The sequence below is a fragment of the Syngnathoides biaculeatus genome, chromosome 12 (genome assembly GCF_019802595.1).
Source record: "Syngnathoides biaculeatus isolate LvHL_M chromosome 12, ASM1980259v1, whole genome shotgun sequence".
NCBI classification, from domain to species: Eukaryota; Metazoa; Chordata; class Actinopteri; order Syngnathiformes; family Syngnathidae; genus Syngnathoides; species Syngnathoides biaculeatus.
In genome coordinates, this window is record NC_084651.1 from 22,771,483 (window position 1) to 22,795,872 (window position 24,390).

Sequence of the window (24,390 nt, forward strand, 5' to 3'; positions counted from 1 at the left end):
TCTGTTGTATCAGTTTCCTAGAATGGGGGGGGAACAATTCAGATTTTACTTTTCAATCAATGTTTTCCTACCATAAATATTTGAGGGGGAAAAAATATGTTGTGCAACTACCTTACAGAGAGTTATGTGGTGAACATTTTTATTACATTTAAATCGACAACATGGTTCCGTTCCCTGAAAAAGCTCTGTCATAAAATTTCATAAAATCCCTTGGTAAAATTAATGTCTTGAAATTTTCCATTCCCTCTCCCTTTTATATTCTCTTTATACTTCATATCTTCATTTGTTCCCTGCTCACACAGGCTAGATTATGAGTCGACATTTTTATGAGGCCAAATTCACTTCAGCACCACTAACAACGCATCACTGCTGTTTCTCGACAATATTGCCTGTAAAAAAAAAAAAGAAAAAACAAACTCTAACAAGACAAATAACTCAGTGAATAGATAGTTTGTTCCTAATACTGCTGCCTTCAAGAGTGTGCAATATGATGTTGGAGTTTTCAGACACTAGCACACAACATGATAATAATGATAACCATATTCAGATCTAGAAAAAAAGAGGGGAGTTGGGAGACAAAACAGTTATTACAAATAAATAGGCACAACTGGACTTTATGTCTGCAGCCTTCAGTGAAATTAATACCTTGAAAAGATTGATATGCTTCCAGTTTGCAAATGAGGAGAGGACAGTATTTGTTATGCAATGTGTCATCTTGGATATCATCTTAGAACAAGGCAAAATGGAGGGGCAATAAAAATAAAATTTTAAAAAAAGTTAATTTAGTAGTGGCTGTCTCATCCTGTATGTTTGAAATTTAACTGAAGAAAAAATGTTTAGTGTATTTTGTTAACATGAAAAATCATCCCAGTCATGATTTCAAATTCAACAATATATTTTTATACCATTATTTACTCTCAAAAACGTGAAAAAAACAAGAGGGTATTAAGCATCTTTAAATTTTATGATCATGATTTTCAGTGGAACTCTTTATTGCTCGTGGGTGTTATTGCCGTATGGTTGTTTGTTTCTATGTGCCCTGTGATCGGCTGGCAACCAGTTCAGGGTGTACCCCGCCTCCTGCCCGGAGATAGCTGGGATAGGTTCCAGCACTTTGGCAATTCCTGTGAAGATAAGGGGCTCAGAAAATGAACAGATGGATAGTTTTTTGTGGGAAAAGGGTAAGTTGAACCGTCCAGCTGATGGTCACATTCTGCCTCAAGTAGAGGAGTTTAAGTATCTCACTGCCTTGTTTATAAGAAAAGGAAGGATGGAACACAAGACAAATTTATGGATTGGTTTGGCCTCCCTAGTAATGTAATCAATGGACTGATCTACATTCCCACCCTCATTTATAGTCACAAGACTTTATTAGTGACCAAAAGGGAAAGATTCTAGATAATAGTGGCTAAAATAAGTTTCCTCCACAGGTAGGTAAACTTGTTCATGTGAGAGAAAATCAGAAAAGAGCCCCGGCTCTTCCATATTAACAAGCCGATTGAGGTGGTTCTTTCTTGGAGGAGGCCCTAAGGCAGACTTAGGTTTTGTTTGTCATGGGACTGTGTGTCACAGCTTGCATAGAAACTCTTTGTTCCCCATGGTCAAGCTAGAGGAGGTGACCAAAGACAAGAAAGCCTGGACATCTCTTCTAATGAAAATTGACCTATGGAAAGATGATTAACATGAGAAACGTTTATATTAACACCACATACTGCAGCATTATGAAAATAACTCATCTTCTATTTACTGCCAATAGGGCTCTGGCCAACTGTCCGTTCAATGTGAACAGGAACTAATGGAATTTGGAAGTGAAGTTGGGGGAGTGAAAGGAATAAAATTCATGTTACTTTGTGGTATTCAATCTCAGTACAATCAAAGAAGAAGCTTAGGTGTCTTTCCCAAGTCAAATATATAGCCTATGCAGTTGATCTAGGACTGGGGCCAGAGTTCTCTTTATCACTGGCCCTGATGATTATGTTTCAAGACAGAATTTATGTGCAGCAAAGAATAGAGGAGGCCCAGTTTATCGGCCTGAGGAAAAGGGTTGATCATAGCCTCTGGGTTTGTACTGAAAGAGTTTCATTTTTTGGAGGGACTTGTTCATGAGTGAGGAGTTGCAAGCGAACATCCACTGTGATACCAAAGGCTGTACTGGATTGCCTTGACGAAGAGTGAGCTGATCCAAAAAGCACTTTCTCAATTGATTGATTCCTACTCTGACCTGTGGCCATCAGCTTTAGGTAGCAACTGGAAGAACAGGCACGTGATGACAAGCAGTAAAAATATCAACCCTCAGTGATAGTGGGATCATTTGTTCATTTGAGTCAGAGTACAGCCACAATTCCTAAGCTAGTGTTCTATTTTCTCTACAAGTTGAACCAGGGGGAGAAGACCAACGACATGCTGGAGTTTTTTTAGCTCCACAATCCTGGTGTGGATAACCGGTGGAAACTAGACACTTGGATCAGTTAAAAATTCTACACACCAATACAATTCAGCATTGTCCTTCCTTTGACACATCGTGATCAAATAAAGCACATTTCTATCTGTCTTAAAGAGAGGATGGGTGAGAGTAACAACAGAAGCTGGTAATCTTGGGATATCGGTTTATAGCAATTTGTTCCCATAATATTTGTCACAATATCATGATGCTCATTTCAATTTGATCAAAAGTACACAGTAAAATGATGTGAGTGAGATACAAATGGCATTAGATAAGTTAGTCGCATGGTCATCTCTAGTGAATTTTGAATTTGAGAGAGCGAAACAAGCAGAGAATCACCAAATTGTTCTCCAAAAAGTTGTCCAAATACTTTAACTTGGTTGTTTAAACCTGTAGTTAATACATATATCTTTTTTTTCTTTCCAACCAGAGTTGGCAACTGAAAACCAGACTCCAGCGACACCTCTGGAGAAACACTTGTCATTGTGAAACTATTAGCAACAAATAGCACCCAACAACAGAGTAGCATATTACTGGAGCACCAATAGGAGAGTAGCAAGTACTAACTGCTCTACTTCGAGAAGGCCAAGCTGAGGTGTCTAGAATGAAAGTGTGTCCAGTATTCCTCCCTGATGAGGGGTTCTAAAAAAGTCCAACCATAACATGGGCAAAGCTGGCACATGCAGGAACGACAATCCCTTTACAACTGGTATTGACATGCTACAATTGGAGATGCTAGAACCAGAGAGGTCTGGGTATAGAGCTCGTGCACCTATGTCATAAAATCACGTGACATCGCCATTTTGCCGGTGTAACAAAGCATTGTTGAAAGTTAATTCCATTGAGACGAAACAAAAATATGTCTTATAGCATGACATCCAGAGTTTTGTCTGATACCGTTAAACATTTAGAAGGTGATAATAAATGAAGGTACGTGGAAAAATGAGGGACACTTGGCATAAGGGACCCATATTTAATGCCGAAGTCGATGTTTTAGCTGATAAGAAATTGAACTGTTAATTCGCTTCCACTTATCTTGGACAACTGGATATACATATATCTGTATCTGGTGAATATGTCGTTGAGATTTACATGGACAGGTTCAAAAGCATAGAAATGTCTGGACGCATACAAATACTTTGTTGCTGGATCTTGTCATGAACCTGCCGCTACAGCCTGGGCTGTCCGCGGTTGCTCTGATTGGGAGGTGCACACCTGCGCCTCATGCAGCCTGATTATGCTGTGTATTTATATGACCCCGATGACAACTGGCCGGCGCCAGTTCTATGATCTTCATGTCCCGTTCGTGTGCTCCGGTATCCCTGATCGAACCTGTGTGTACCGACCTTTGTCCGTTCTCCGACCAACCTTGTAAGCCTGACTCCTTTGATACTTCTGCCTGCGTTGATTGTTCTCCCGTGTACCGACTCCTGCCTGCCCGCTCACCTACTCTCTTCGCCCGACGTCCCAACTACCGCTGCTGCACCGGACTGCTTGCTCGATCCCCGACCTCGGCATATAATAAACGTGTCTCTTCTTGAACTACCTTGCGTCTTCCGAGTTCCTGTATTTGGGTCCTACCCCCGATCCGTTGGGATGTGACAGATCTGTTCTCAATCAAGATTAAGTCCCACATAGTGATGGACCCACTCAGATTTTTCCAATACGAATAGCAATATTTAAATAAATGAACCCTGGTTTTACACAAATTTGCATTCATTAACTATGATTGGGAAAACATTTTTTAGGACAGGGAGTCATCTCCTCCATACACGGAAGCGTATTATGGCCACATGTTAACCTCTGTAAACCTCTCTGCGACAGACGGTTTATTTATTTATTCAAATGAGTCAATTTGGCATTATAAATACTTATTGGTAATTTGATATTAAGAAGAATAATTCCTACCTGAAATGAAGTGATTGCGACACAGGTGTGTGTATTTGGTTGGGCACCATCCATCACGTTTAATTGCCAAAATCCATCGATTTTTACTGGTCTTTTCAGCTGGTATTCTTTAGAATGATCTCTTTGAAGATCTGAATCGTCTGTTGTGACAACCAACAGCACAACAGGTCTATGACATTGTGAATATTCTAATCCAGTTCAATATCTCCCACAATGTCGAACAGCTCTGTTTGACTGGCAATATGGCGCCATGAAAACGGTGAAGTCACGTGTACGAGCTCTATAGACTGGATGGATTCTTTGTGGCCATTGAATTGTTTAACTCATGTATTGTATTTATAAATAAACTAATCAATTCAAACAGGATACCTGATGACATATTTACACATACAGAACAAGTATTGCAATTTGTCTTCCTTTGGTAATTGTTTATGTTACGATCACGAGTCAGATTTGCTGGAAGCTAAACCTGTCATTTTTTCTGGCACAATCTCTGCAACACTCTACAAAGATTAAGCAAGCTAAATTAAAATTAAAAGGGATCTCCTCTCAAAGGTCGCCTTGTACAAATAAAAAATAAAAATGAAAACTGTCATCCTTTAATAAAGTGGCCTCATCAAGTACAGCAAGTAAATATATAGAAAGAACTGGGATTGGTGCCACCAAACTTTATTCACCCCTGCCAGCAAGTAATAATGAACTGGCATTACCATGGATGAATGTGAATGAAAACAGTAGAACTATCCCACCACTCCACCCTATCCAGATGAGCTCTGATCACGAATTAATATTGGATTTTTTTTTAAATTGAATCCTGTGGTTTGATGTATCGTGTCGTTATAAATGTGTTTTATTTGATGATTTCATTTCACTTTTTTGGATTTCCATTGGCTTTGGCTCCCCATTTTGTTAATCTCTCTGGAATCCAGATCCACCATTGTTATTTTTACACTGCAGAACACAATTGACCCCTCCATACAGGGCACTTAACCACGCCTCCTGAAGTGATGTCACGCCACGTGCGCTGACGTAAGACAAACAATTAGTAAAAATGGCAAATACAATGCAATACAATACATTCTTAACTGAGACAGACGCCATGCTTCTGATTTCATTCAAATCAATGATATATTATAGATTCTAAATACAATACATTCTTAACTGAGAGAGACGCCATGCTTCTGATTTCATTCAATCATTCACACGTAGTAATGTTATGCTCGCGAAGAACATCTCATTCATTTATACGAGACGTGTATTAAAAATCAAATATAGGGCATATCTTCGTGCAAACACAGTCTGGTTAAGCTTCGGCCGCGAGCCGGCAAGAAAGCGACACGTTTGTGCAGTCCGATCATTGCTAAATATCGCTCAACAAAGAATAAGTGTGTCAATCGTTCACACGTAGCAATGTTTTGCTAGCGAAGAATGTCCCATTCATTTATACGAGACGTGTATTGAAAATCCAATACAGGGCATATCTTCATGCAAACACAGTCTGGTTAAGCTTCGACTGCGAGCCGGCAACAAAGCAACACGTTTGTTCCCTCTAAGGTGCCCCACTGCGCAATTGCGCACCTGTCGCACACTCTCAGCGCACATGAAAACCGATCCAGCGCAGTGAACCACAGCCTGTTTTATTTATTTATTTATTTTTAACAGAAGCTTCCATAGTCTATAACAACAAGCTGCTGCTCAGCCTACTTCTACTTCCTAGTTTACCCGACACCGCCCCCCTCTGCTCTCAAAGGTGTACACTCATAATTACCAACAGAACACACCCCGCAACTTTTTATCTGCGGGCATGGCTGCGGGCATTTTTTAAATGTGAGTGACTAATAACAGTACAATACCTACTGTAGTTCTAATTAATGATATTTCCAGATATAGTGTAGATGGAAAAAAAATGTAAAATTGTGAGTGGTCATTTAATGACATAATTTTTTAAATTATTTTTTAGAAAACATACATTTTTATATCATCATACAATTTAGAATTACAGTAATTCATTGAGTGGCACGGTGGAGCAGCTGTAAAGCGTTGGCCTCACACTTTTGAGGTCCGGGGTTCACTCCTGGCCCTGCCTGTTTGGAGTTTACATGTTCTCCCCGTGCCTGTGTTTTTTTTTTTCTCCAGGCACTCCAGTAGTCTCCCACATCCCCAAACCATGCATCAATTGGAAACTCTAAGGTTCTCTTAGGTGTGACTGTGAATGCGATACATTTTTTTATATGTGCCCTACAATTGGATATCAACCAATTGAGGGGGTACCCTGCCACCTGCTCAAAGATAGCTGTGATAGGCTCCAGTACTCCCTTGAGTGGATAAGTAGCTCAGAAAATGGATGGATGGGATCGTGTTACTGGTCTATAAATCACTAAATCAGGGGTCTCAAACTCAATTTACCTTGGAGCCGCAGAGTCTGACAGAGGGTGGGCCTCAGCCTCGGTGCACAAGCATGTGTGTGCAATTTAAATAAGAAATGTAAAGAATCCAATCTTCTCAAATGTCCTTTTTATTTATTTTTTACACAAAGAAAACAAACCAGGATGCTGGTGTAAACAAGTTGTGTACAAAACTACGAATACAACTCTCCATAGCACCACTTCTGTAATTTTTACACACTGAAAAGTGCATCTCTGCTTGCATGGAGCCTGGTTGATGTCATGCCCCCGAGAGCCATACACCCCACCGTGCGTGGTTGGTTCATCAGATCTGCACGCAACACTATGAAAATGCCATTCATATAAAACTTGAGGGCTGCACTAATATTAAACTTACATCGTAAAGTGGCCACAAAATATCATCTTGGGGGCCGCAAATGGCCCACGGGCAACTAGTTTGAGACACCTGCATTCAACGTTGTAAGTCGTAAATCTATGAAAGAAATGCGCTCATTGAATATAAACCCAGAGGGCTCTGAAATCCACAGATTTGGGTCAAATTGTGGAACACAGAGTCCAAAGTAAACATGGTGAAGCAGAATTTGTCAGGGACGGCAATGCCATATGAGCAAATTCTATTTGAACGCAAGGAGCATTACGGAGGGACACACACAAAAGAAAAAGGAACTCATCACCGGAGAGCATGGAAAAAACTGGTAGAAAATATCTCCTTAAAGTAACTAAGTTCAGACGTAAGACAAACGTTGGCGGCGAACACGAGGCAAAGACGGGTGAATATTCTGACGCCCACCATCGCTCATCCTGACACTGCAACACAAAGATGAACAATTTAAAAACAGTGCCGTGATAGTACAGCTCTGTTACAGGTGCAGTTGTTGTTAAACTGCTCTATAAATAAAAATGAGTTAACTTGAGTTGATATAGTTACACACTGGACTGTATGCCAGACAGTCGAGATAAGAAGAGTTCAGATCCAAAAGCAGATATATCCATTTTTGTTGTTTCCGTAGATTATTTGATTTATATATTATATAAACAGACAGAAAATCATGTATGCTCACATTCACTCTGACACTGAACCCACACGTCCTGCACCGTTAGGCAACTGTACCAGCGCAACCATCAGTGATGCCTTCAATGTCTTCTGAGGTCATTTACTGCAACTGAAATCATGAATCATGATGAGCCATCCATTGTGAGAGAGAACCACATCGGCTTGACAAAAGCTCAACACAAAGGCTGCATGAGTTGCGGTAGTTTCCATAACGACCTTTCAAGTAACTCAGTGATCAGCTGTACATCACACCGAAGATGGATCATCAAAAACCGTTATGTATGTCAAACACACCAGGTGACTTTCCGATTAGCCCCCATGAAAGATCCTCGTGTGGATTTACAGCGACGCGGCAACTACATCTGTGAAAACACACGTGAGTGGCAATCCTGGGAGGTGTCAGGCGAGCACAATGGGAGGGAACCAGGCCTCCATGTGTGTAAAAACACAAGGAACAGGATGTCTTCGGCCCGTGTAGCCAATGGATTTTGCTGGTCAGACAGACGAATAGCCTCTTAAAAAACCCAAATGTTTGAGCCACAGCTATAGTATTCTTTTCTGTACAAACTAATCAATCCTGCATCAATGATTTGGGTGGAGTGGCCATGTGTTGCTGTTGAAAAAGCTCCAAATTGCAGTTCCATTCCAAAACCTAAGAAATGCTGTGGCTATTTTTTATGGGCAAGAATGCAATGTCTATGTTTCATATGATCAGCTTTTGAGCAGCATTTTCACACTCCTGAATCATGGAGCTAGGTTTCATTTCGCTTTTCAAAAACATGTTTTTTTTAATGTTTAACATACTTTTGCCAACTCTGACAGTTCACGTCATATTTTCAACAGGTCGCAAAATAAGTCTTCAATATGAGGAAAAAAAATCAACATTTTAAGGGCAGTGTTGAACTGTGTAGACTTCTTTCATTTCTTTAATTTTCATTTATTGTGACTTTATTGTACCACTCATCATTCATTGATTCATCTTCAGTTCCACTCATTCTCACAAATGTCACGAGAGTGTTGGAGCCAGCCCTGCTATCTTCGAGCAGGAGGCAGGCTACTCTCATCTGGTTACCAGCCAGTCGCAGGGCACATAGAAATGAACAACTAACCAAACTCACAGTCACAGCTAAGGGCAATTTAGAATCTCCAATGAATGCAGGTTTTTCACAGCAGCGGACAGGAAAGCTCTGCGAAGAGTGGTCAACAGTGCCCAGAAGATCACTGGCTGCTCTCTGCCCTCCCTTGAGGACATTGACAACTCCCCCTATCAGAGCAGAGCCACTAATATTGTAAAGGACTCTTCATATCCTGGTCATCACTTGTTTAACCTGTTGCTCTCTGGCAGGCGGTACAGGTCCCACAAAACACGGATAACCAGATTCAAGGACAGCTTTTTCCCCAGAGCCATCATCTCCTTGAACTCAAACCAGTGAAATAACAGTACTGTAATGGAATATTATGCAACTGCACTTTTGTGCATTTATCTATTTTAGCAACAACTGTGCCTTGATGTTTTATCTATTCTGTTTTACCTAAGATGTTCTTTGATTTTTATTCTATTTTATTTCACCTTGCACCTTGTGGAGAAGCACTCATTATTTCATTGTATGCACATTAACGTATGACATTAAAGGCTTTTGATTTGATTTGGTTTGCTTTTGGGATGTGGGAAGTAACCGGAATGCCTGGAGAAAATTCACACAGACACGTTATTATTTTAATAAATAAATGAAAAATTGGTTGTTGATTCCAATGTTGTTAATTTACTCTGTCCTTGACCTTCCGGTCACTGTCTAATTAAATGAGCCATCTATATATAGGTTTCACATTTTTAAAAATCTGCATTATTAAAATATTAAGTTGATGTGTATTAACAGTTGTTTTATTTCTCATAGAACGCTTTTGTATACCTTCATCAATAAATCCAATACCAGTCTTTTAAAGCGGCCAGCGAACATGTTCTCCTTATAGATATACAAACAGTGAGTGCTAATGTATATCATTAGACTTTTCTTCTTAAATGGGTAACCAGAGCCACAAAGATATGACAGGTGAAAATGTTTTTTGCCCATTATTTTTTACCCCTAATGCGTTGACTGCTTGGATCCGAGTGTTAAGATGAATAGAAACAGCGCATTCACTCTGTTATGGGTTGACGCGGAGGTGTCACGTGACCTCCTGATGAGGAATACAGTGCTGTTCAAAATTCGGAACCGGCAGTGTTGAAGACTGGCTGGGAGGGACTTTGAGGACGCTGAAGGCGGTTGCAGTGTTCTGCTGGTAGCACTTCTGACAAAACTTTTTGGAGGAGGATTTGCTGACTTCAAAAGTGTGTCATTAAATGGTGAGGGTTAGCGCGCTGGAAAGTTTGTCCAGACTTGTGGAGCTCGTCGTGGGAAGTTGTTATATTTACGCATGGCGCAGCACAGCAGAACATTCGGAGTTGGACATTGCAAGAATGTTCAGAAACTTTGTGTCAAGTCCCTCATTGGTCACGATGCCTTTTTGCCTTTGTAAAATAAACAACAACACGTAATTTACTTCTTGGTGACATGACGACGTGTGATCTGGACCGCGGCTTTGCAGGCTGGACTTGAAATTGAGCCCATGTGAAATGGTTTGGACTCGAACTCCAAACTGGGAGGACAACACTTGACAGATGATCGTAAGAACAAGCGTAGTCCATCATGAAGATTCTGACTTTACTGTGCGCCGTGGTCGGGCTTTGGAGGTCCAGCGTGGCCAACAGAAACTGTCCGGACCTGATCGTGGACAGCTGTCAGTGCTTAGCCGAGAGGTCCAAAGAGCTGAGCAGGCAGCACGTCCGTGTCAAAGTGGTGTGTGATGATGTGGATCTATTGGAGACACTGCACCCCAATTTTTTACCCAACAGAACTTTCTCACTGTAAGTATATGAGAAATTTATGTAAGTGCAAGTGAGGTTCATGGTTCATGAAAAACAAGCAGTTAAAAATGGTACATAAAGGGTAAAGTATCTTAAAAAAAAACAAAAAAAAACTTCAATAACAAAGTCATTGACATTTATGGCAACCACAACTGCTGAGATTTGTTTTGTACTTACAAGTATTTCTTTTAAGAGGAGATCAGTACAATACATTGGACAATTGTTCTGTCAACTCTTGTAGTTCTGTTTTTTTTTTCACTAAAGAAAAACTTGAAACATTTAGTTGAATTACTCAATTAAAAAAAAATGACATTGCCCAATATTTTCCCCCCAGTGGAGTACAAGTCAGTGAAGATATATAAATTAAATAGCATATACATCATTTCAACACTCACTTCTCCTGTTTGCTGTTCCATTTTTCAAATAAACGTACAAATCATTCTTTCCTTCCATGCTATTTTAAGATGACATCAATTATCAACCTTATGTTTTAATCTCTTAATCCACCCGACCATGAAATTAGCAAACAAAATGACAACGACTCTAATAACAACAACCTCCAGCGGCCTCTGTCAGTTGCCTTTGACTAAAATATGCCCTATTATCTGCATCATACTCAAAGTTATTTAAATATGGATGTTGCACTTGATTGCAACTCTGAGAAGCCTTCCTTAATATTCCGGTGTGCTCGCCTGTTGATGAAATAGCACTTCATACACTTGGGGTTGGGAGTTGGGGGTTGAAGGGGTCTGATAATCTTCCTTGCCTATCTTCAGGTGCACTGACTGACTGCTCCACTAATAGACTAAACTTGAAGTGTGCCTTCAGAGTGTGAAAGCAAATATTAAATGTAAAGGCTATTGACAAATTACAGCCAAGCCCTCGTTCTGAACTGGGAGCTCAGTTGATTAACGGTAGCACTTTGGTACACTGTAATTTATTTAGTTTGGAGTTTTCTTTTATGCAGTCAAGAGGGGCTTTCGTTTCTTAAAGAGTGGATGGAATGGTTAAAGGCCCGTGTTGTCTATTTTGCATTTGTCAAAGTGGTGCTTTTTGCAGCTACCAGGTACTGAAGAAATTGGATTTTTAAAGTGATGCATCTTGATAAATACAGGAAGCAATAAATAAATAATACATTTGGAGATTTGGAGGTAACTTCTCTGCACATTGACATTTTTCACATTGAGAAATTTTGATGGTTTTGCGTCATAATTTAGCATTATTCATTGGTGAAATGTTCTGGCTGGGCAGGAAGCAGTTTTTCTGCATTAGGAAATGTGACCTTTGTCGGGCTAAAGTGGCCTCCTCGCTCACTCTTTTGTTTAGATGTGCTGTTCAAATAAACACATATATACAAGGAAGTCTGCACATACCAATGTCTACTGTAGGCAACCCTGTAACATAGATCTCATGTCTGCCCAAATGTTCTCGTCATTTTTACCTGGTCTTAATAACTAACATGGACAAGTAACAATAATTTTTCTGTTTTATATACCTGGTCTGAAATGTGTCCTGTGCCCACTCCAAGTGGCCCCTAGACTTATTTGGTAAAATTTATAAATATTTTTCCTCTACTGCAACAAAGCAGTTATTGGTTGTAATAACACCATTGTCATTTAGAGAGCAGACAGCGATCGCTTACTATAGCACCAGATCCTGATTCCATTAAACATGTATTAACTCAGATTAAGCACACAATTTATTTCCACCGCACAAGCTCCTTTACCTTAACTATGGATGTATATCTGAAAGGTGGCCCAGGTTGCTGTAAGACCAGTAAACAGATCAGTTCTTACACAAGATGAGTGACTCTTTTGGAATGACTCCAGCTGGTGTGGTTAGCTACAAATGTTTTGAAAATCCCCCCCATGAGACATTCCATTAAATAAAAGCTAATTTGCATGTAGTGCAGTGCTGAATTTCACCAGAATCATTTTTGTTTGTGCACTTTGTCAAAAAGACAAGGAATTTGTCTTAGGGAGTTGGAGCCGCTCTAATACAACAACAGACAATCAATTGACAGAGAATAATTTTGAGACATAAAGACAAAAAAACAAAACAAACAGACAATGAGTAATAAAAGGTTGCTGGTAATGTGATATGCTGGGAGACAGTGATAAAAATGTCTTCTCACAAGTAGAGGAGTTTGAGTTTAATTCATCCAACCACCATTATCTACACTGCTTATCCCCAATAGGGGACGCTATCCCAGCTCACTGCAGGCTGGAAGCGGGGTGTACATTTATTTGAGATGTGGGAGAAAACTGGGATGCCCGGCGAAAACCCATGGAGGTACGGGGAGAACATCCAAACTACAGAAAGGCGAGCCAGGATTTGAACCACTGTCTTCAGAACTGTCAGGCAGATACAGAACTGTCAGGCAGATATGATGACCAGCTGTCCACCATTCCATCAACAGTTTAATTTAATTTAATTTAATCTAATTTCATGGAAGTTTCTTATCCCTGATCTACGTTATTGTAAACCAGATCCCCCACAATTTTTACTAAATGGTTTTGTGGTCAGTGCATCTAAGGCATGCAAATGAACAGTTAGAGCAGAAAGTCTCCAATTGCTGGAGCGGCAAATTGCTACAGAGCTGAAGCTTTGTTTATTCATTGTTTATGTTTTTGGACCTGACAGCTTTTCCCGTGGCCCTAATGGGAGGGCACACTGCTTGTCCACAGGAGGAAGAACAACAGGTTTTGCAAGAGACAATAGGATTGAGTGAAAATGAATGTTTGGACAGCGATTGGCAGACAAAGAGTCACTGGAGACACCTATCAACTGTCTTAATAGAATCCAGGGACACTCAAATCAGAAACTGTCTGGCAAAAAAGGTTACAATAGTTGAGCCTCATGCCCTAATGCAGCCCTATGGGGGCACAAACCAGTGCAATCTGTAGGCCGGTCCCAAGCCCGGATAAATGCAGAGGGTTGCGTCAGGAAGGGCATCCGGCGTAAAAACAGTGCCAAACAAATATGAGCGTTCATCTAAAGAATCCCATACCGGATCGGTCGTGGCCTGGGTTAACAACGCCCGGCCCCGGCACTGCTAACCTACAGGGCGTCGGTGGAAATTCAGCTACTGTGGGTCGAAGACAAAGAAGAGGAGGAAACCGGATCCAGCGTCAGAAGAAAAAGAGGAATGCACAGAGCCTGCAACTGAGTGTAGGGACTTTGAATGTTGGGACTATGACAGGAAAAGCTCAGGAGTTGGTTGATGATGATGATTAGGAGAAAGGTTGATATTCTGTGCATCCAAGAGAGCAGGTGGAAAGGTAGTTAGGCTAGAAGTTTGGGAGCAGGGTTTAAATTATTCTACCACGGAGTAGATGGGAAGAGAAATGGAGTAGGGGTTATTTTAAAGGAAGAGCTGGCTAAGAATGTCTTGGAGGTGAAAAGAGTATCAGATCGAGTGATGAGACGAAAATTTGAAATTGAGGGTGTTATGTATAATGTGGTTAGCGGCTATGCCCCACAGGTAGGATGTGACCTAGAGTTGAAAGAGAAATTCTGGAAGGAACTAGATGAAGTAGTTCTGAGCATGCCAGACAACGAGAGAGTTGTGATTGGTGCAGATTGTAATGGACATATTGGTAAAGGAAACAGGGGCGATGAAGAAGTGATGGGTAAGTACGGCATCCAGGAAAGGAACTTTGAAGGGCAGATGGTGGTGGACTTTGCAAAAAGGACGGAGATGGCTGTAGTGAACACTTATTTCCAGAAGAGGGAGGAACATATAGTGACCTACAAGAGCGGAGGTAGAACCACGCAGGTAGATTATATTTTGTGCAGACGATGTAATCTGAAGGAGGTTACTGACTGTAAAGTAGTGGTAGGGGAGAGTGTAGCTCGACAGCATAGGATGGTAGTATGTAGGATGATTCTGGTGGTGGGTAGGAAGATTAAGAAGACAAAGGTAGAGCAGAGAACCATGTGGTGGAAGCTGAGAAAGGAAGAATGTTGTGCGGCCTTCCGGAAAGAGGTGAGACAGGCTCTCGATGGACAACCGAAGCTCCCGGAAGACTGGACGACGACAGCCAAGGTGATCAGAGAGACAGGCAGGCGAGTACTTGGTGTGTCATCTGGTAGGAAAGGGGAGAAGGAGACTTGGTGGTGGAACCCCAAAATACAGGGAGTCATACAAGGAAAGAGATTAGTGAAGAAGAAGTGGGATACTGAGAGGACTGAGGAGAGGCGAAAGGAGTACATCGAGATGCGACGTAGGGCAAAGGTAGAGGTGGCAAAGGCTAAACAAGAGGCATATGAAGACATGTACACCAGGTTGGACACGAAAGAAGGAGAAAAGGATCTCTACAGGTTGGCTAGACAGAGGGATAGAGATGGGAAGGATGTGCAGAAGGTTAGGGCGATTAAGGATAGAGATGGAAATGTGTTGACTGGTGCCGGTAGTGTGCTAAATAGATGGAAAGAATACTTTGAGAAGATGATGAATGAAGAAAATGAGAGAGAAGGAAGAGTTGAAGAGGCAAGAGTGAAGGACCAGGAAGTGGAAATGATTACTAAGGGGGAAGTCAGAAAGGCACTACAAAGGATGAAAAATGGAAAGGCAGTTGGTCCTGATGACATACCGGTAGAGGTATGGAAGCAATTTGGAGAGATGGCTGTGGAGTTTTTGACCAACTTATTCAACAGAATACTAGCATGCGAAAAGATGCCTGAAGAATGGAGGAAAAGTGTTCTAGTTCCCATTTTTAAGAACAAAGGGGATGTTCAGAGCTGTGGGAACTATAGAGGAATAAAGTTGATGAGCCACACAATGAAGTTATGGGAAAGAGTAGTGGAGGCTAGACTCAGGACAGAAGTAAGTATCTGCGAGCAACAGTATGGTTTCATGCCTAGAAAGAGTACCACAGATGCATTATTTGCCTTGAGGATGCTCGTGGAAAAGTACAGAGAAGGTCAGAAGGAGCTACATTCTGTCTTTGTGGATCTAGAGAAAGCCTATGACAGAGTACCAAGAGAGGAACTGTGGTACTGCATGCGTAAGTCTGGTGTGGCAGAGAAGTATGTTAAAATAGTACAGGACATGTATGATGGCAGCAGAACAATGGTGAGGTGTGCCTTAGGTGTGACAAAGGAATTTAAGGTGGAGGTGGGACTGCATCAGGGATCAGCTCTGAGCCCCTTCCTGTTTGCAGTGGTAATGGATAGGCTGACAGATGAGGTTAGACTGGAATCCCCTTGGACCATGATGTTCGCAGATGATATTGTCATATGCAGTGAAAGCAGGGAGCATGCAGAGGAACAATTGGAAAGATGGAGACATGCACTGGAAAGGAGAGGAATGAAAATTAGCCGAAGTAAAACAGAATATATGTGCGTGAATGAGAAAAGTAGAGGGGGAAGAGTGAGGCTACAGGGAGAAGAGATAGCGAGGGTGGATGACTTCAAATACTTGGGGTCAACAATACAGAGCAATGGAGAGTGTGGTCAGGAAGTGAAGAAACGGGTCCAAGCAGGTTGGAACAGCTGGCGAAAGGTGTCTGATGTGTTATGTGACAGAAGAGTGTCTGCTAGGATGAAGGGCAAAGTTTACAAAACAGTGGTGAGGCCGGCCATGATGTACGGATTAGAGACGTGGCACTGAAGAAACAACAGGAAGCTGAACTGGAGGTGGCAGAAATGAAGATGTTGAGGTTCTCGCTCGGGGTGACCAGGATGGATAGGATTAGAAATGAGCTCATTAGAGGGACAGCCAAAGCTGGATGTTTTGCTGACAAGATTCGAGAGAGCAGACTTCGATGGTTTGGACATGTTCAGAGGCGAGAGAGTGAGTATATTGGTAGAAGGATGCTGAGGATGGAGCTTCCAGGCAAAAGAGCGAGAGGAAGACCAAAGAGAAGGTTTATGGATGTGGTGAGGGAAGACATGAGGGCAGTTGGGGTTAGAGAGGAAGATGCAGGAGATAGGCTAAGATGGCAAAAGATGACACGCTGTGGCGACCCCTAACGGGACAAGCCGAAAGGAAAAGAAGAAGAAGAAGAAGTTGAGCCTCATGCCCGTTTAAGATTGTACGGCTGCTATAAGTACTGTAGATTGGTTTTTGCCACTCAAGTGTAGCTCATTCTTTCGCAGCATCTAAGGCTCTTCCATGAACAAATCAGCCGGCAAAGAGGTAGACACTGAGCTCTGCAAATCATTTTACAGTCTCATTTGTTTTAGTTGAATTTTACTATCCTTTTTTTTTATTTTGTGTAATTAAGAGGTCACTGTTACGATAGTGTTAGAATCACACAGGTCCCCCCGGAATTTCCATCACACCATTAGGTACACTAGGAAAGCTACACACTCACCTAAATGAGATTCTATGCAAGAGTTATAACAGGCTGTCCCCAAAAATTGAAGTACAATATGTCTGAATGACTACATGTCCTCCAGTAAATGAATATACATGGGATTCATAATGAAAGTTCATTCATCAAAAATCCAAAACACAGTCAGACATATTTTGCAATTGATTTCACTGGGACTAATTAGACTTCTCCTGGATTTTAATCACATAGAACAGTGATTCCCAAATATTACATTTATAAAATCTCGCGGCCCACCACCACCAAACAAAAATGTTGTCATGAGCCAGCAGCACGGGGTGGACCAAAATGCAGGACTCCGAGCCACGGGCATAATATGAGTAGATTTATTCCAGAAGGAGGTCAAACATGAAGAGGGAGTCCAAACAGGTGGGAAGCACAAAAACTCTAGGCAACAGGCAAGATCCAAAAATGACTATAAGACAAACTAAGAAACATGGACAAGACGTGGTCAAACTAAAGAGGCACAGGCTCGCTGTGACAAAGGATTGCTCTACACTAAAGTTGCGGCTTACGCACATTAGCGGAGTATCCCAGGATGCAGTAAAGCAGGGGTGTCAAAATAATTTTTCTTGCGGGCTACATTGTTGTTCCGGTTTCCCTCAGAGGGCCGTTATAAGTGTGGAACAAAAATATTTAAACATCTCATCATATTTACATTGTCAATTTATGAACTAGTTTTGGAATCAGAAATCAAGGGTAATGTGTTTTTCAACTACTCACATTTGGTAACACAAAAATCCATATTTCAACTTTATCATTTATGATGTATGACAATTTGAAATATTGGTACAGATATTTACAAGAATCATGGAAATTGACTCTCTAGATTTGGCTTCGTGGGTCACATAAAATCATGTGGCAGGCCAGATCTGGCCCCCGGGCTTTGAGTTTGACACCTGTGCAGTAAAGCATACGTAATGAACTGCCAAATGGCAATGACCCATTCACCACTTAAGTGCTTCATCAATTAGTGTCAAAAATGCAACAGATCTGTGTGACAGTTGTCAGAGGTGGCACCACCCAGGCAGTGGCCCGGCCACGCCGCTCACAGGAAACGCCGAGCATGGCAGTGGCTAAGCCATGCCCCCACTGTCATAACCAGAACGCTAGGGCGGACCCAAATGCACGACTCGGTAGACAGGGAGGCAGTTAAAGGAAGATCTTTATCCGTTCCAAAGTCGTATGGCGGAGAGTCAGTCAGAGAGAGCAGCAGTATCAAGAGTGTCAAGTTTACGGGGTTGGTCGGAGGACAGGCGGAGGTCGGTACATAAGGGTTCAGGATCAGGAATGAGGAAGTGCGGGAACGAGGCATGGGTAGCAACGATCTGGCCAGACGCAGGTGTGCAGAGGACCTGTACCGCCAGGGGTGGGATCGGCAGGACCATGACACCCACCAAATGTCACAAAAAGTGGATACACAAGTCAATTATAATCTTTCTGCCATCAAATAGAAGATTGTGTATTTGTTCTGTCTGTCTTTATATGGCACTGCCATTGAGAGATGAACAAATATATATTATTTATAGATTGTATATAAATAATATATTGACCAAGGAAGTGAAATTTGATAATTTCCCGCGGCTCACAAGAGCTCTCATGGTACACCAATAAACACACAAAAAAACCTTCCAATAAATGAAAATATTTAAAAACAAAACCAAATCACTTACTTAAACACAGAGAAATTAATTATAAAATCTAAACTCGAACACACTACTCGACTATAACTTTTCCATCGATAGCACTGGTACACCCAACTTTCTCACTTGGTCGCCAAAAATAATGGTACAGCATATGTGAAAACACTGTGGTCATTGTTTGGACTAAGTGTTGTGAAGAGGGCATCAAAAGATGCAAAAGATGCAGGGAGGGTTAATAATTTACTGTAATAATAATTTTCCTTACTCAAAACATTTTTTTTAAAGTGGGAGTGACATCCCTATAAACATTCTAAAATAGATATTGTAATGAAAAATACATATAACAGTATTCACTTCAATGTCTGTAGGGGAAAAAAAAAGTGAGCGGAGAGCGCGTCATCCGTGCACAAAGTTGCGCAATTGAGTGTCCCTCGACATCTAAGTGGTCGCCATATTAGTCGCGTCCTCCGTCCTTGACGTCATTGTCACTTCCGCCGTTGAAAACGTGCAGTGTTTCCTACTGTGGAAGCCGAACAACAGAGATATTCACATTTTTCCAACGCCCCTTCTGAAACCGAAGCTCCTTTCGAAAAGGACAACACCACACAACCGAGTGAAGTTACCGGGGCAATATTACACTATTGTTTCGGGCCCTCAGGGCAATATTAAACTATTGTTTCGAGCCATATTCAGACGATATCCGATCACGGCCAAACCGCATCCCATCCGATCCACTTCCGCGGCGGAGATGAGCCATCGCGGCTCATCGCAGCCGGTCGGTGTGGCTTATGACAGAGCTGAGCGGTGCTGCTTTAGTCACAGTTGAGCCAGGGCTCTTTATGCGCGCACGCGACTGAGTAACGCATTCTCAGCTGGGTTTTTCAGAGCCGCCCCCGTCGCAAAACCCGACGCGCAGCCTTCACAAAAGCTGTGACTGCCAAACGGGGCGCCCGGTGGCAGAGTTTCGGCGCAGGTTGTGGCATATAAGGAGGAGGTGGAGCCTAGCTATGTTGCTTTTAGGGGTATGTTCAAAGTTGCCGCAGTACGCGATGAACACTATCGAGATATTGTTGGCTGGGCGACGCGCACATCGACACATTTCATACGCAGATCTTTTGTTATGTTATGAGAGAGACCGATTACGTGGTCCGCCCCAAACTATTATTTTTTTAGCAGCTGTATGCATACATCAACACATTTCATATGCGGATCTTTTGCTACGTTATGTGAGAGACCGATTACGTGGTCCGCCCCAAACTATTATTTTTTTTTTTTGAGCTGTATACAGACCTACCTGTTATTTGGAACCCACGAAGCTCTCGTCCTCTGCAATCCATTTTTCACAATGAACAGGGTCTTTTTCAAACTTATGAAGGGTAATTCCATTCTCCCGAGTGTTCAAGCAATGTCCAGCAATGCAATGAGCTGGCATTTTGGCTAACACGAAGGAACAACGAGCTACCTTCCCGGAGGTAAAACTAATGGAATCAAACGAGTCCACGAGGGGGCGGCGCTGTCCTTTACGTCACTACCTGCTTCTTCTCGAAAACAAATCCCTGAGAAGATTTTCATGGCAGGAGTTACAAAAAGGTGTATAGGTCAAAATCACGTTTTGTGGTGAAAAAACACATGGGACCATATTGGCTATGGGTTTTTCATTAATAATATACCAAAAATCATCAGTTTGACGACACTTGACCTTTAAGTTGTGTGGATTTTAAGAGCCAAACAGTTCTGTATTCCCTGCTCTTAATGTCTGCCGTTGCAACTGCCCTGCCAAGTTGCAAAGCTCTAACTATGAGATGAGCTGCAGAAGGCCTGACCTTTTCACCTTCTGAATCTCAACAATGAAGATTAATGTGCATTTGCACATCAACATAGTTATACAGAAGCTTCATGTGAAAAACAAGAACAAGGAAAGTTACTTACTCTGAGCGGATCTCATTCATGCTTGTCCTCATGTAGCTTTGCCGCTTTGAGAAATGTTGTAAACACGTTTATCATGTTGAAATGTACTGTGAAATTACTATTTATTGCATTTATGATGACTTGACTTTTTAATGCCACTCTTTTGTGGTATGAGAACATTGCTCACTTTGTTTCATTTCTACAAAGAGGGAAATGCAGTCGCTGCTAGATGAGCAGGCTTACAAGACAATAAAGAAAATATTCATTGTCTACCGGTGCAGAAACTTACATAGTTCTCAGAATATATTTCCATGAAAGATCGCTTCTGTTTTCCCTAAATGAATTTCTAAATGTGTTTTGTATTACCGCCAGTTTTTACACCTTACTAGTTTTTACAGAACAAAATGTGCGCATTCACAAAGAAAAACTATCATTTGTTGTTAAAAGGGTATTCACTTCAATGGGACAGTGCTGCCGGGAAATTCAATGTACTGATGCACTGCACTTTCCGTGTTAGTGAAAGTGATTTTTGTCTGGATTTGCGTATCTTCTTTGACGTAACCACATTAAGCTCTTCCAAAGCCTACTTCAGTACTGTTTGAGATGGAGAAGAAAGCTTTTGATCCAGATCTTTGGGTTTAGCATTAAGTCGTCTGCTGTGTGGGTCCTTGTCGTCAGTGCAGTATTGGGCTGAAGCTTTTTGTGAAGCACTAGAAGAACATAAGGCTTAGGCTCTGAGTGACAGCATTAGAATCCAGTGCAGTAAAACAGTTTGTGGAATTTAAAGTGGACGTATCATGTAAAAATTACTTTGTATCCAAATATTTTGGTCTGTGGAGTGCCTGGCCAGTGTCCTAGTATGAAATCAAACAATTTCAGTGGTACCTTGCCTTGTTCCATGGCTAAGCTTGGAAATCAATTTACTCATAGGTCAAGTACATTTTCTCCAGTAAATTCAATTGAAATACAATTAATCCTATCCAACACTGAAAGAAAAAAGTACATTTTAATAAACAACCTCACAGTATTGTAGGGAAACAGAACAAAACAAAAGACATAAAGACATGAACTAGTTTTATGAGATGTAATTACTGGATTATTGTAGTATTCGCGTGTTTGATGTATGTCTTAAAGGGTTGTGACCTAGTGAGTGAGGGAAGGAGCTGGAGTCAGGTGGTGGGTTAGTTCAGTGCGAGCTTGTGTTTGTGAGTTGTGGCAACTCCTTTCGAGTGTTCTCATTTTGTATTTGAGTCTTGAAGTGTCCAGTTCAATAAACAGTTGAAAGCGGATTGGGGACCGTGGCTCTCTTGGCTCACATGATAGGGCTTTGCAGTACTTTAATGTCTATATTTTTAGCCCCACTTCAATCAAAAATCAACCAAGTCATGTCTCGCAACTTGACAAATTTCCAAGTTGGGGAACTCTTAAAGGGGAAATCCACTGGTTTGAATTAACAATGTATCCAACAGGTCATGTAATATGTACTCTATTTTGACCATGTGATATTAAATCCTCGTTCATTTAATATTGTTTTGAGACGATTTTTATCGACAATTACGAATTTTCAGGGGCACTACCATTTTCGCGAGACACACGACCTACGTTTGTAGATGTGACGTGTATTGTGCCGCAATAAAGGCTCGATTACATGGGATACCATTTATGCCCAGCACTAATTTCTCGGATTTATCCTCATCTGATGAAGAAATAGCAGTATCAGTTGATTGGGAAAATGGAGGAATACTGCCATACACAGCCGCGAGCACCACAGCTGTGAGCAGCTCCCATGTAATCGAGCCTTTGTTGCGGCACGCTACACGTCACATCCGCGCATGTAGGTCATGTGACTCGCAAAAATGGCAGCACCCCTGAAAAAAGTAATTGTCGATAAAAATCTTCTCAAAACACGATTAAATAAGAGAGGATTTAACATCACATTGTCAAAATAGACTACATATTACATGACCTATTGGATACACTGTTAATGCAAACCAGTGGATTTACCCTTTAAGTCCACGGCAATTCCTATACAGTGTTTCGCCGATTAACACGGGGGTCGCATTTCTAAAAATACATGCATTAAGTAAAATCTGTGTAGCGTTTGTTGATTTAATTTTTCCACTTTTTATGTTTTTAAGCAGTGTCTAAAAGCGTGCCTGGAGGAGGTAAATAGCATTTAAAGGGCATGTTTTGCATCAATTATTTCAAGAGTAATTCTTTATTTGTTTTATTATTTGCCAGTTATGCAATTCTTTTTTGTTGTGGTGTGATAATTTTAGTTTGTTTGTCGATGTGACACCGTGAGTGTGTACAACATCATCAGTCATGACCTGCCTACACAGGCAGTGTGGGGGGCAATGTAAAGTTCTTCTCCTTACTGATGTGAAATGCAGTAGTTCCTCATTGCCTCTTCAGCGCTGTCATATGCTAGCTTGCATACATGCTAAAACACAACCTGGCATGCATGCTAACAGTTTAACCAGTGTGTATTGATATTGCATCCATTATTTGCAGGGGTGTAAGGAAAGTAACCCCCAAAAATAAGAGAACACTGTACTCACATTTAAAAGCCACATTTTGCAACATCTTCGGCATCCTCAGACAGATCTCAACAGGAACCTTTGAATGTCTTGTTTCATCTGCTACTCGGGGAACACCTTCACCGATTGGCTGCCAAGCTTCATTTAAACAGATCTGCCAATAAGCTCTTATGGCCTGAAATTTCAAGGGGTTCCCCAGGATGATGCATTAGAATTACAGTGACTTTCAAACAGTGTCAATTGTTTTAAAAACTCTATGGAACATTGGAACATTTTCAATTCAGGGTGTACCCTGCCTCCTGCCTGATGACAGGTGGGATTGGCTCCAGCACTCTAGCAACCCTCCTGAGGATAAGTGGCTCAGAAAATTGATGGCTGGATGCATGGATGGAACATTATTGTTAGAAGTACAGCGTTAGTAGTAAAATAGGTCGTGAACATTTTTTCCCTGATTTTATTTTCTAATGGGGGATGTAAGAATTGTTTGAAGTGCTCATTCCATGTTTTTTTTTTTTTTAGAACGTCACAAAGATGGGCGACACTTGTTACATTGCTACAACAAGCACGCTCAAAAAATATGGCGAGTAATAATTGTTACAGTTCTTGCTCCTTGGGACATTTTGATGCAAAGATGTCACTGACATATTATAAAAGACACATGGGAACTCTTACGTTAACAATGCATAATGTCTCCTTTAAATTATGCACTTCCATGTAAGTGGACCGTTTGTTATGATCTTTATCAAAATCAAAGGAAGTTAGAATTGTGGGATTTCTTTGAACAAACATTGCAGAAGCCCTTTTTTTAATGATTGTGTTACCTAAAATAGCTTTCTGGCTTCTCTCATCTTGTTATTGCATTCTACATAGTTTTGCATATTCTCCCCCCAACCCCCTGTTTTATTTTCTCTGTTACTCTGTGGGAACCTTTTCTTGCTTTGCTAAGCTACTGTATGTGACCTTCAGACTTCTGAGTAGTTTAAATTAATATTTCATTGACACAGTGTTTCTCTATGTTCTCCAATTCATTACATTGCAAATAAACCCCAAGACTGCACATAACCATTATTTTGGTTTATATAATTGCTTTTTTTTTAAATAATGCTATTATATAAATGTATTTTTTGAACTGTCAAGCAGGTACCAGAGCCCATCTTTTCCAGTGGTTCCCATAGTGTTGCTATTCAGATAGCTCATTAACAGACCTTTATTCACTGGTTGTTGATGGCAGCACTTCACTTCAACT

At 41.2% G+C, this 24,390-nt stretch overlaps 1 protein-coding gene across 2 annotated transcripts in view; it reads left to right on the forward strand.

Moving 5' to 3' along the window:
* The first annotated feature begins 9,985 nt into the window (after positions 1 to 9,985).
* The window catches only part of LOC133509803 (adhesion G protein-coupled receptor A1), a 244,421-nt gene continuing 230,016 nt past the window's right edge, over positions 9,986 to 24,390 (forward strand). For both annotated transcript variants that reach the window (XM_061837178.1, XM_061837179.1), the window contains exon 1: positions 9,986 to 10,715. In XM_061837178.1, coding sequence (XP_061693162.1) covers positions 10,498 to 10,715 — 218 coding nt within the window. In that variant the 5' untranslated portion in view covers positions 9,986 to 10,497. The remainder of the gene's footprint in view (positions 10,716 to 24,390) is intronic.